We start from the raw sequence: 13,522 nt of genomic DNA, 5'->3' as shown, positions 1-13,522 counted from the left end.
GCATGGGACAGAACTGACTATGAAATTTATGGCCCGGTAGAGCTCTTGAAATATCCACACCAGTTCAAGGTTTCATTAAGTGACTTTGTGATACCAAGTACTTTCTCTGATGATTGGGATTTTGAAAATATTAATAATATGATGTCAGATTTAGAAATGTCAGCAAAATGTACAGAACACGATTATTTACAGGGTTCATCGAATTATGAAGAATTATATTGTTATAACCACTATGGTAATCACTATCTGCATAAGTCTGCGAATCCTAGAAATGTTTTTACTTATAATCAATGGGAACATTGTCCAACTCCATCAGTAGGCAGTTCAAAAACATATTTTTTTAAATTCCCATACTTTTCAGGGTTTAATTTATCTGATCCAGAAAAGTTTTATTTCAAAATGATAAATAAGACAGGAATGAAAAACATGTTGACAAATACTAAATTGATTTATTCTGAAAAATGTTATGATAAAATGTCTACATTTGGTTTTGAATTTTGGAAAAACAACATTGAAATTAAAACCATTTCAGCAAACAACCTGTCTTGGTTTAGCCAAGATAAAAGATTTAAACAACCCGTCTATACCAAAGCCTATGCCTGATGGAAACACCACTACAGATGAGGGGTTAGACGTGTCCTATACATTAAAACAAAACAGAACAATTCCTGATTGGAAAAAATGGTTGATCTGGCCACACAGACACAAATAACTGTCAAGATAGATTCATGAACAAAATACAGGGGTTCAAACAGAATAGCCCAGACCCTAGATATTCCCAGCGACAACATCCAGGGATAATTACAACATATAGTGTAGGAAAACTATGCCTTGACTGGCTACAGAAATCCACACTTCCCGAAATTAAGCAACACTTAACTTTACTTAAAGATGGTGCTGACTTGCGAGGTTTCATATTGGAACCTCGCAAACAGCGTCAAAAACGTTTCATATTAGCCGGTATATACGCAGCTTACAATGAAGCTTGGAAATTAAAACAAATTGAGAATGCAGAGAAAATACGAGAAATTGATCGTATTAATTTGGAAAAATCACTTTCTGTAGTGGACAATGGGTTAACGACTCTGTCCTCCAGAATATATTCACTGGACAGCATTGTATCTTCTGCTATTGATATAATAGACCAGGACTTGCTAATGTTACAACATGGCCAGTCCCAATTACGTTCCATTGTACAGCTAGGCTGGACGTTGCAAAACCTGCGTTCAGGCTATGTGCCCTGATGTTTAATCAACACAACGTCATTATTTTCTATCTTTAACCTTACAGATAAACAAATCAGTTTGGCACAAAAAGGCGCAGACTATACGATACTGAGCATTGAAAAACTTGAGAGATTACCATTGACAATGTCAGAGAGACCTGTCATTGAATGGATAATACATGGAACCATTACAATCCAGATAACAACTTTTCAGTTTCAATACTGCCAAAAATATATACCAGCAGGCCTGCATGAAAGGTTGGGTAAAGGATACATCAAATCGACGTGGAATTTACCTTATACACACAAATGTTACAGTGAAGGAAAAAAAGAGGTATTTCTTAGTGGTGACAATTGTAAAAAATCACTAAGCGGTACACTTCTGTGTCAAGGTATTAACTTGCATGGGGCTTGTGAAGGTTCATCGAACAACCTTTCATGTCATCTGCACGGCACCCCTACAACACAGATAGAGCCCTTTTTCAGACAACTATCCAACGGTAGCTACGTTCTAATAAGTGACCACAGCTGCTGTGGCATGGTGCCAGGAAAAGCCAATCTCGTAACTGTAACGTCCAGGGTCATTTGCTGTATGCAAGTATTGTATCCAAACAGTAATGCAGACATGGAGGCGGCAATATGGCCATATGTGAATATCTCTTCTATTCCAATTGATAGTTTAAGCAGAATGACGTCTACTCTTTTACAGACAACTGTGCCTTTAACCTCGTCCAAAGAGACGTATGACCTGCAAGTTGCAAGGACAATGGCAGAGATACATACCCTATTATCAACAAATTGCCCCGTGCATTTCGTAGAAATGTTAAGTCAAATCTTAAACATGTCAGATACCAGTGGCATCGCACATGTATTTAAGACAATTTTTTCGGGACTGCTAACACCCTTCGAAGCAGTTCTTGGCATCTTCCCGAATATTGTGTATTTGCTTTTCGGCGGCCTGCCTCTTATTTTGGGACTCATAGCAGGAATTTTATTTTTGTTCCTTCTGCTCCGATATGGCAAGCCAAGTCACAGACAAAACTCTGGCTACGATGGAAGAAACGATCCTAGCAATACGATACCGAGAACGTATCACTAAAGTCCTTGGATTGGCCTGGCTTAGAGATCTGAATACTACCTGGTTTCTTTCATTCAGACCAATTTGGCAAAATTGCATCTTGCCTGTGCTTCGATGTCTGCTATGCGTAGAAGAATGCATGTTGGACGTCTGTCTTACGCTACCATCAGCAGTACCAATGGATATTGATGCTTTGCTTTGTCCGGTAACGACTCATGCAACGTGTTGTCCACAGCGGCTACCTATTCTGATCACGGCATTCGTTGAGACTTCACCATTACGATTAGGTGGCGGTGAAGTACGAAATGAAAGTGGCACCACACAGGTACAACCTTCTGTGAACATTGCTGATCCTGACATCGATGATGGCAATGCTTCGCACATATGCACTATTTCCACCTTTTCGGAGTTGGCCCAACTTTCACCTACTGTTGTAGACGAATTCTTTGCCGGCCTATCTGAAGTAATGTTCTCCCCTAACAACAAGAATAATATTTGAAATAGCGAGCTCACGGCGTTCCCTGATCTCTGAATTCGGCCTTCAGTTTTGATAAACAGAACTCTAAAAAACATTGGAACTATTTTTTCTCCCTTCCCGAGAGCAAAAATTATTTTTTCCATATTTCCAAAATATTTACCTTTTTTTGGCACATGGTACTCTGCTTAAAGTAGAACTATTCTTAGAGAACAGAGCTTCTATTTTTAGAGACACTAGAGACAATATTTTACCTCAGCCTCTAGCACATGTACAATATTGTATAAATATGTGATGAAATGGTCTCGACCTTCTCTTCTGTATTAAGAGCCATTTCATAAATTTTCGCAACTCATTCAGCTGATATTTATATTTGCATTATCTGAATGATACCTCTGCTTGAAAGCGTACAGTATAATACTCATTTTCGTGTATCTATACCATTTCAAATGTATTTTATGTATTTTGGGGTGGGCTGGAAAACACATGCATACCTATATGTTTATATATTGCTTAGTATTTAGTAATGATGGACATTATACGTGGAGTGGGTGTTCTAAATGTATCTAGGACCCTAATTAAATATTCCCGATTCATGCCCTTATATGGTTATAATAAATCATGTCCTTATAAAGGCATAAGAATCATATCCATATTTAGTCATAGCCCATGCAGTCCAAATACGACAAGGCTACTTCCGTAGACTCCTAGAAAGTACAACGCGTTCTTTAAACAAACCAAGCCTCCAGCAGCCCGGGAAATTCCCCCTGCTTCTGTTTTGATTTGTCATAGAACTCCTGAGAGTCCTGAAAGAACTGCCAGTTCTTAGTGACAGTCCTTAGTGACGTCTTATGTCCAACCTTACGTCAAACACGGCACCTTCCAGGTATAAATATACCAACGTTGCCTTAAGCAAACACACGGTGGTTTGGAGCTGAGCGGCTATCTACTTATCCAGAGCCCAGCTGTTGCGAGTGCCGAAGGAAGCCGTCCCTCCCATTTGACGCACTGAGAAAGACGCTGTCTTTTTCTCCTGCCGAGAAAATCCAGCTCCAGTGTTTCCAGTCACCTTTGCGGGTTACTGGGAGATCGAGTCCTGAGAAACAGATACAAGACCTCCTTCATTCTATAACCAAGGTACGGAGCTGATTAAAACCTTAAGAGAATTCTTGATTCAGATTCTTGGCAAAAACCAACTTAACTTAAAACTGCAACTTACTTACTCCTTCCCACGTATTAGGCTTAGGTCAGGTACACCGGGTAGGCGTATCTTAGAAGCACCAGTTGAGTTTGTTAGTCAATGTTTTTATGTATGTAAATATTTTATCCATTTTAAAGTATCAAATTGCAAAGAAACCATGTCAATGCTTTTACAGTATTATTTTATAATACTCCTTTTACTGTATGCACTTTACTTTATAATAAGTATTGCGATTGTGGCAATTCATTTCTCTTGCATGAGAAAGAAGACTGCTCAATAAAATAACACCTTTTATTGAAAACGCCTGTCTCTCTGTTTCTCTGCACTCTGGTGAAACTAAGCATGAACGATTGACTGAGTGAAATAGCTTTCTATTGTTTTCACACGACTCTGGAGATATACTCCTTATTCTGGGGGAGCAAAAGTTGTCATGTAATATGGTTGTCAGAAGCTAATCCCTTCTTGTCTGAATCCGGGAAGTTAACCCCTCCCTGTTCATTTGAGAAAGTTTCTAGTGACCTCTGAGCTAGCTGGCAAAACTAATTAAATCTAACATAGTCAGTAGAGACCTAGATGACTTCAGTCCTACGTCTACACTGCTGTTTATGTTATTCCAATGCGCAGAGCCTATTGGGAATATAGGAACTACACTACAAAAGTGTATCTTGCCCAAAATTACCCAAAGCATGAAAAAAATAAACGTTGCCATAAATAGCTCACATTTGCTTATCATTGAAGGAAAAGCCACAGTTTGAATTCATTTTATGTTCTGTGACCTGCCTTTCCCCTCAGCTGCTGACTGGCAGCAGGCTTTGTAAAGTCAGAACTAAACTGTAGTAGAATTATTACAGCTGCTACTTCATTTCTTTATTTTCAGAGGTTGTGGCATAAGGGTCAAAGATGCTGACATTGAAACTGGGGAGCCAGATTCCAGTCTTGGCTCAACATTTTGTGATCTTGGGCAAATCATTTAATATCCCGGTGACTAAAAACAAGAATTTGCAATGCAATAGGTTTTGCATGTGCAAGAGTTGAGCTATTGTAATTTTAAATGACAGTGCCTTTTATTTATGTGTTGGTTTCAAAACGGATAAATAAAAGGCATAGTTATTCACAATGCCAAAAGCTTAAGCTCTTCCAAATGGGAAAACTATTGCATTGCAAATGCTTGTTTGTAAAAGCAACCCGTGCCACGCCCCTTTATCTAGACGTGGCTCATCTCAAGTAAAGGGCGCGTACGCCATTAAAGTGGAAGCAATGCATATGGCGCTTTTACAAAAAAAAGCATTTGTTTCTCAAGTCGACAAATAAATGCTTTATTTATTTATTTTGAAAGTTTTATAGAGCGCGAACAAGATCCTTACGGATATCAGAGCTCTTTACAATCTGAGTGGGATAAAAATGCAAATGGCCAAAACGTTAACAAATACGAAGGAAAAAACGAGGCCTAGCAGGAGGGCTGGTACCAGGGGCAGCATCCATATCGGGCGTGCCGTCGCAAAAACAATTTAAAAATATCAAGCGGGCGGCATGCAGCATATCGTGTTCAAAAGAGGCGCAAGGTGCAAAAGTAAAGAAAGGCGCCTGGTTGATTAAAGCGAAAGCAACTGATATAAAAGCCTTACCAAATATTAAAGCGATGCGACTGGCCGTGAAGCAGGTTGGGAAGGGAACATCTTTCAAAGATAAAGCGCAGCGTCCATGATCGGGCGCAACGCGGTCAGGAAAACAGGCTGGGTTAGGGAGAGCCTGTCGTGCATGCAACAGCAGCTAGACTAAAGACATTAAAGGAAATTGTGCTCACAGACTGTAGATAAAACAGACTGTTTAACAACACAAGTAAAAAGTCCAGCCCTCATGGGGGGCTACAAATGTAGACAAGGTGGTACTATGAAGGGAGTATTAAGATTATTCACGAATCAAAAGCAACCATTTAGAAAGGCCAGTAACAGGAGCCAATTGGAAAGATGGACGGGGAAACGGGCGGAGCTTCCAGTCCATACCTGAATTCAGCATGCCTCCAGACCAGATAAAGCACTGCCCAGGCTCGACCTAAAAAATACTGGATTCACGAGTTGCCTGCACACTGTATTGGAGAAATTGTCTTGCAGCACCCTGCAGAGGCCGCAGTGCCCCAGAGGCAATAGCTCACCTTTAAATAGTTGTTCTCGGAGCGTAACTCGTCCAATTCCCGCAAGAGGCCCTCTTGCGTGCGGTCCATTAACTCCTCGGTGAGGTCAAATAAAGCCAGTGAATTACTGAGTTGCAAACGGCTTTCAAACGAGTGTTCATCGGTTGCGTCTTGCAGTTCCAGCTGGTTGAGATCGCGTTTATGTTCCTCAAGGCAGTGAATAGGTCCTTGTTTACCCTCCTGCCAGTCACTCTCTTCGTCCTTCCACCAGGGGGCTGAGTCCTGCCTATAGGTCTCGTTTCCGTTGCTGACAATATTCATCTCGTGCACACCGATAGGCCTCTCCTCATAATGTACACCCGCCAGCAGACAAGGCCCATTTGCGGACACAAGCCCAGTATCTGCCACTTTCGCCTCCTTCCCAACCACACCACTTCTGTCCGGCTCTTTCCTGATCTTATCGGGGTGGTTCTTGTCCCCCTGTCTAGTCAACCTGCCAGCCTGTGGAGGAACCCCCACCGGCCCTACCTGCGAAGAGAAGGAAACAGGTGAACCAGGAGTGCTGTTACTGCTCAATTTCGCAAGCGCCCAACCAGACATATCCTTGGGCCGCGGTGGCGAAGGCGGGCGTGGCAACTTCTTTCTCTCCTTAGGCTGCCGCGCGAAGGGTATCGGCTGGCTGGCGTCTCCTGCTTCAGTTTCCATCCTGGCACCGTTATACAGGGTCGCGCAGTGCAGAAGAGGTGCTACACCCGAGCCTTGGGGATCTTGCTGTACGCATGCACTTCCTCAACCATCGGTGAACTGGTGATGCGCTCGCTAATCAACAGTTAAGTGAGGAGGAGCCTGAATAAAGCAAGAACTAAGTTTCATCCACCAGCAGAATAACAGACCAGCGGAGCCGACTACCTCGGCTAACCACGCCTTATCTGAAGCAGCGGTAGAAGCTACGCGGTCTAGAAAACAGCAGGATCTCTGTCCCCACCCGCTTCTTTGTATCCTTCTCTACTTGTGGTTAGAAGCGCTGGATGGTCGGACGTCAGTCACGACTCCCTAATTGAATACACAAAGACATTTAGTTGTACAGTTCGGGTTATAGCAGTCTCTGAATTACTTCCAACCGACAGTCCTGTGCCGACTCCGCCTCCCCACCCAGCCTATTCCCCTCCTTCTATTGCAACTCAGTATCCCGCCTTGTTGGTTGTAATGATGTAGGATCTCCACGATGGAAATGAAGCTCTGCCCACATAAACGAAAATCAAACGACTCCCTAATTATTATTTTTTTGTGCAGATTTACGTAGCGCGAACTCTACCCGAAGGTTTTGAAGCGCATTACATGGGCACCAGTTACCTTACACGAGGACCCATTCATTTGTTTTGGTAGGCACAGGGAAATTAAGTGATTTGCCCCGAATCACACAGGATGTGGAGTCTACCCCGAGGCTCGAACCTTGGTCTCTTAGTTCTATGGGCGGCAGTCTAGCCGTGAGACTACATCTCATATATAAAGGCCTTTTTGTTGTACAGCTCGGGTTATTTCTATCGCTGAATCAACTCCATCCTATCGTTTTCTGCGTCGACTCCTCCTCCACGCCTTTTACTAATACTGCTATTGCTCCTCCCCTTCCCCCGCCTTGTTCGGTGATGATGCACGGCCCTCCACACAGGAAGTGATGCTCGCCCACACAAACAATGTGGAACGCTTACAAAAACAGAACTGGAGCCGACTCCAGCTATAGTGAAAATGTGGCCGCTAGCGTGTGATGTCTCTACGCATTTTATGTATGAAGGCGTTTAGCGCAGTTACGACGGGCATCTGAGCACCATATACATTAGTACACAGTTAATAACATTCGGCCTTTATTGCAGTGGGTAAAAGTCAACGTTTAAAAAATAATTACGACGAAAATATACGCTAGATAATGGGGGGGGGGGGGGGGGGGTTGTACATATTTTGCTTTTACAAAGCTGAGGTAACCCAAAGAATTTGAATTGATCAGGTAATTTTTAGAAACAAATGATTAAGCGTTTTTTTTTTTAACAATCCCAGTACTGTAGTTTATACTGTGTACTATATCAACATCAAGCTTTTGGGTACATATTAGGTTTAGCCAACACATTTCACTACCCCAAGTCGCTCTTTCAAGGCTAAAAGATAAATGAAAAAAAACACACACAAAAGAAATAAGCAAAATATTCAGCATAGTAGTTCAACATTTGGCAATTACATACAAACATCACATTTTGGGCAAATAATGTTGTTTACATTAATCGGATTAGGACACATTATTTTATTTTAAGTGTCAAATGTCATTGGGATTAAAGAATTCAAGAAAATTACTTACTTGTTACTGTATTCTTATTATTAGTCTCTATTATTGAGTCCTTCCACAGACCCTAGTCATACACTGCTCCTGACGAGGACAACATGCCCTTTCAGCACAGTTTCCCAGCTACTGACCCGAATGGAGCAGAAAATAGACTCCCTAGCGGCAGATATTTTACACCTACAACAAAGCCTTCCCAATCAGATTATGCCTCCTTGGTCACACACTGCGGGTAACTACACACCTTCCCCCACATACAGCCTCTTCCATGGTCCCACTTGGCACTCCATGGCCCACCAATGCTATGAGGAATCAAGCACATTGTCCCAGCCGAGCTCTCCAACCCATTTCAGAACGAGAAGCAGATGATATCAACAACTCTTACATCGAAATTAGTCAGAACTCGGCCTGTTTGCAATCCCAGTTGTAGTGAGCACTAATAGAATCCCTAGACCTGTCCCCTCGCCCAGACCCCCTGCTCAATACACTTCTATACATACAGCACCCACCACCACTGAGGCGCCCCGGCCTCTATCGTGCATGCTTCTCAACTGTAGATCAACAGTACAACACGCCACAGATACTGCTGAAGTTATACTCGCGGAAGAAATAGATATCACATTCCTGACAGAATTCTGTCTCAACGACCACTCTACCCCATCCTAGACCTTCTCACCCCCCAGGCTACAACATCATCAGACACAACAGACTGATCAAAACAGGTGGCGGCCTAGCTATCATCCATAAAGAAGGAATACAGTTTACCAGATTAAAATCCACAGAATACCTGACTCTTGAGTACCTAGTTTTTGAAATTACAGCTAAAGGCACCACACCCATCAAATTTCACACCATCTACCATCCTCCTGGTGAATGTATTCTCTTCGCTGATGAACAAACCAACCTAATAACTTGTTTCTCCCTTATAGACACGGAAGACGTGCTCCTGGGCGACTTCAATATCCACTGGAACAACCTAGAAGACACTACAACCCAAAACCTCATCAACCTGCTTGAAATTACCAACCTCAAACCACTCTGCAATGAACCAACAAACATCAAAGGAGCATCTCTGGATACGATCATCATCAAAAATGAGCTGGTCTCTTGGAGATCGATTTCAACCATTAACTGGCCTGACCACTACCTCATACTGTTTATGTTAGAATTGGGGGTCTCTGGTTGGCACAGGTATGTACTTGTGACAAGCAGGGACCCTCTCCTCTAGTCAGGGCAAGGGAACTACCCCTTAAGAATAACCCCTGCTCACCCTCTAGGTTGCGTGGCGCGAGCAGTCAAGGCTAATCCCCAGGGCGCAAAGTCAGTTAAGCATTTATGATCATACACAGTAAACCCACTGACCCCCCCACAAATGGGCATCAGGCTGTATTTTATATAAAAATACGTATACTTTATATAAGAAAATAGTAGATTTGCAGGACTATCACAAGACCATAAATAACATTAGGATTAGGATGCACACAATACTTTCTTGAAATTAAGGGTATAGGCTTCCCTGTTGCAAGTGTCTTTAGATCATTAATTACTCTGGTTTAAAATGCCCACTATAGTTTTAGGCTAGGATGGGTACTGTTCCTGGAAAAGTGTCTCAAGATTATCAATTGCGTTTCAAAGCGATACTCACTCCTGATGAGGAAAGCACTGTAATCTTTGTTCTTGTTTTACTTTTCCAGTTGGCACTGCTCATTCGGCCTGGGGTGACTTTGGGAGGGCGCCACACAAAGGAAATACTCTTTGGCAATAACCCCGGGCTCGCTGGCCCGAGGTACGCACCCTTAGGCTGGGCGAGGCGGAACAGTACCTGACAGTTGCTTGCTCAGTGCGGGCAAAGACGGAGACGGACGTCGGCAGCCTCGGGGGTTTAGGTTCTGCCCTCACCAGCGCCGCAATGCAGGGCAATGGGGTGGAACTTTCAGAGGCTTTGCGGAGGGGTCACCGGTATTTGCACCATCCAGCAGGGAGGTTCTTCTTCGAGGCCGAGCGGCTTTCACCGGGGCGGCAGTGCGGCACTGGGCGGGCTGTACGGCCCGTACAGGACAGCTCTGGTGCGGCGCAGACTCGGAGCGGGGGCCACGGTGCAGTGCGCTTCAGTACCCTCCTGGCGTACGACTCGTACCTGCGTAGCTTGGGGCGGCCGCCTGGCGATTGGGCCGTAGTACGGTCCGTATGGGGCAGACAATAAAGGCAGTACGATTCCAGGCAGCCAACCAAGGCAGTACGACTTCAGGCAGTGCAAGGCGTACGGGGCAGCCAACCAAGGCAGTACGACTTCAGGCGGCTCATCTTGCGGTGCGGAAGGGAACGCTTCAGGCGTGCGCACCGTACCGCTTCGGGGCAATTTGCAAATACAGCTTGTGGGGGCTGACGGCGGTGACTGTGTGGCTCAGGCCGTGGAGGGACACAACGAGGCAGGTGCGGGGCGGCCCTGGGGTGACACAGTGCGGCGGCGGCTGCAATTCAGCGGGGTCACAAGGTGTCGGGCGGCAACGGCACGGACTCGGGACACGTCCAGGCCAAATCAGGATTTATGGGGCTCACAGCGACAGCGTTTAGCGGGGCACTAGTGTAGTTCAGCCCAGCAGCTTGGTTCGAAGGGGGAGAGAGAGCCCAATGGTCCTGGGGCTCAGTTCAGTGGGTCAGCTCACTTCCAGGCCCTTGAAGATCAGCTTGGAAACACAAGTTCTGTAGAAAGTAGAAAGCGAGCAAAGTCTTTCTGTAGAGTTTCTTCCTCTCCTTTGGCAGCAAGGTTCCCACTGTTGGTCAGTCCTTCAGGATAGGGACAGTCTTCTTCCTTCAGCTTCCTTGGTTCCTTCTCCTCAGGCAGAGGGGTCGTCTTGGTTCACCAGCAGGATCTGATTTCTTAGGAGCAGGGCTCCTACTTTTATAGTCAGTTTCTTTTGTCTTTCCAGGCCAGGGGGGCCTTTGCATAGTCCTTTCCAGTCCTGGAGCACTTTGTTTTGCAGACTCTGCCTTCTTCTTTTAGTGTGAGGGGCAGGGGCAGCAGATGCTCCGCAGGAGGTGGAGCCAGCATTGAGATGACAAGTACAGTCCAAGAGTACCTTGTTGACAGTCCTCCCTCTTCCTGGGCCAGGTGTCGGGCAGAGTCATCAGTCGCTCCCCAGGAGGTGGAGCCAGCATTGTGGTGGCAGAGCAAGCCCTATTCAGAGTCAAGGGGCACTCCCACCACCTGTCATCCCTAGCCCTGTCGCTCACACAACCCAGACAGCAGATACACATCCTGGCAGAGGCGGGCTGAAATGGTTAGGCAAGCAAATGCTAACTTTCTAAAAGTAACATTTGCAAACACAGGATATTAAAATAAATGTTACTAAAAGAAGAATTTTATTATTTTGAGTTCAGGCATACTAAACTTGACTTTCTACCATGCTCCCTGAGTCTGTTGGGATTATATAGTGTAATAATTCCAGCAGCCCATTCTGGCCTATGGAGAGTAGGTAGTCTTAAAATAGTGAAAAACGAAATTGGCAGGAATTCACTATTAGGAAATGCCACACACATCAAGGCTAGTCCTACCTTATGCTTACAATGCACCCTGCCCTAGGGCCTACCAAAGGGGTGACTCACATGAAGTAAAGGGAAGGTTTAGGGGCTGGAAAGTGTGTGCACTTGCCCAGCCAGCATGACAGTATCAGACTGCACGCAGGTTCTGCAGTGGCAGACCCTAGACATATTTTAAAAGGCTGCTTCTGTGGGTGGCGCAACCAGCGCTGCAGGCCCACTAGCAGTATTTGCCCTTACAAGCCCTGGCACTCCTGGTGCACTTTACTGGGGACTAGCAGTAAGTCAAATGAGCCAATCATGGAAATCAATCACAGGTACACTTTACATTGGGAGCACTTGCACTGCGGCACGGATTGGCCGTGGTACAGTGCCCTGAGCAGCTAACACCAGCAAAACATCTGAGGCACATCAGCAAAAAGTGGAAGGGAGACTCACGCCAAGGTGCCAGGTCTCACAGTTTAATATTGACTCACAACCAATACAACCTGACAAACCTAAGCACTGGACCTGGAACATCAAAGGAGTCCCCATAACTGAACTGGAATCCAAGATTCATGCCCCTCTACAATCCCAGGCTTCCAATATGACGGCCGATGACCTCACAGCCCACATTAATTCCACAGTGCCAGAGGTGTTAAATCAAGTAGCACCTTTCAAACTCAAACATTTGAGATCTACCAAATCTAAATCTTGGTTCAATGTGGATCTTAATAATGAAAGAAGACAACTCAGACAATCAGAACAGACTTGGAGATTCAACCCTTCGTCTCTTCACCTCTTCACAACTTCGATCAACCTGGTCGGCATATAAAAAACACATTTTCAGAGAAAAGGCTACTTTCTTCCCCAGCCAACTAGACCAGGCAAAGAATAGACCTAGAGAACTCTTCAACTTTGTCAAAAGTCAAATAAACAGCACACTCCTACAAGAAATTAAAGCCTACAAAGATCGATGCGAAGAAATTGGCAGCTTCTTCACAGATAAAGTCACAAAATTTGAGCCATCCTTCATCCAAACCTCAAATCCTCCCTCCCTTGCTGTAGGAGAGTAGGGTCTGCTTCCTATGGTTACCCCCACTTTTTGCTGTGTTTCACTGGTTTTTCGACTTTAGTATGACTGTGGCCCTGCTAATCAGGACCCCAGCCTAGTTGTTCTCTCTCTAAATTGATACTGTGTACTTTAGGTACATACCAGATTGGTACCGGGTTACTCTTGTGATTCCCTGTATATGGTACCTTAGGTACTCAGGGCATAGGTACCCCAGAGGCCTACCAGGGGCTGAAGCATGTATTATGCCACCCCTGGTTAGCCTTACAAAATGGTACCACAGGACTGCACTTGCAGCTTGGGTAAGGTGGTATGATCACCCCTTACTTAGATATAGTATACCTATATCTGCATATATATATTTGTATGCATATATGTATATATACATATAACCTATAAGTCCCTCTTATGGCAGGCCTTGACAATCCTGAAGGCAGAGTGCTTGGTTTTGTGTGAGAGGGTGCCCTAGAATGAGCTGAGCCCCTCTATACT

The 13,522-nt window shown here is 44.6% G+C and overlaps 1 protein-coding gene across 1 annotated transcript in view; it reads right to left on the bottom strand.

Moving 5' to 3' along the window:
- Positions 1–7,687, bottom strand: part of MTCL2 (microtubule crosslinking factor 2) — a 579,413-nt gene extending 571,726 nt beyond the window's left edge. Inside the window, exon 1 of the mRNA XM_086932389.1 lies at positions 6,132–7,687. Coding sequence (XP_086788515.1) covers positions 6,132–6,815 — 684 coding nt within the window. The 5' untranslated portion in view covers positions 6,816–7,687. The remainder of the gene's footprint in view (positions 1–6,131) is intronic.
- Between the last annotated feature and the right edge of the window lie 5,835 nt (positions 7,688–13,522).

Source organism: Lissotriton vulgaris, chromosome 7 (assembly GCF_964263255.1).
Source record: "Lissotriton vulgaris chromosome 7, aLisVul1.2, whole genome shotgun sequence".
NCBI lineage: Eukaryota > Metazoa > Chordata > Amphibia > Caudata > Salamandridae > Lissotriton > Lissotriton vulgaris.
The sequence above is the reverse complement of the archived record's forward strand: the minus strand, read 5'-3'. Positions and strand labels throughout refer to the sequence as shown.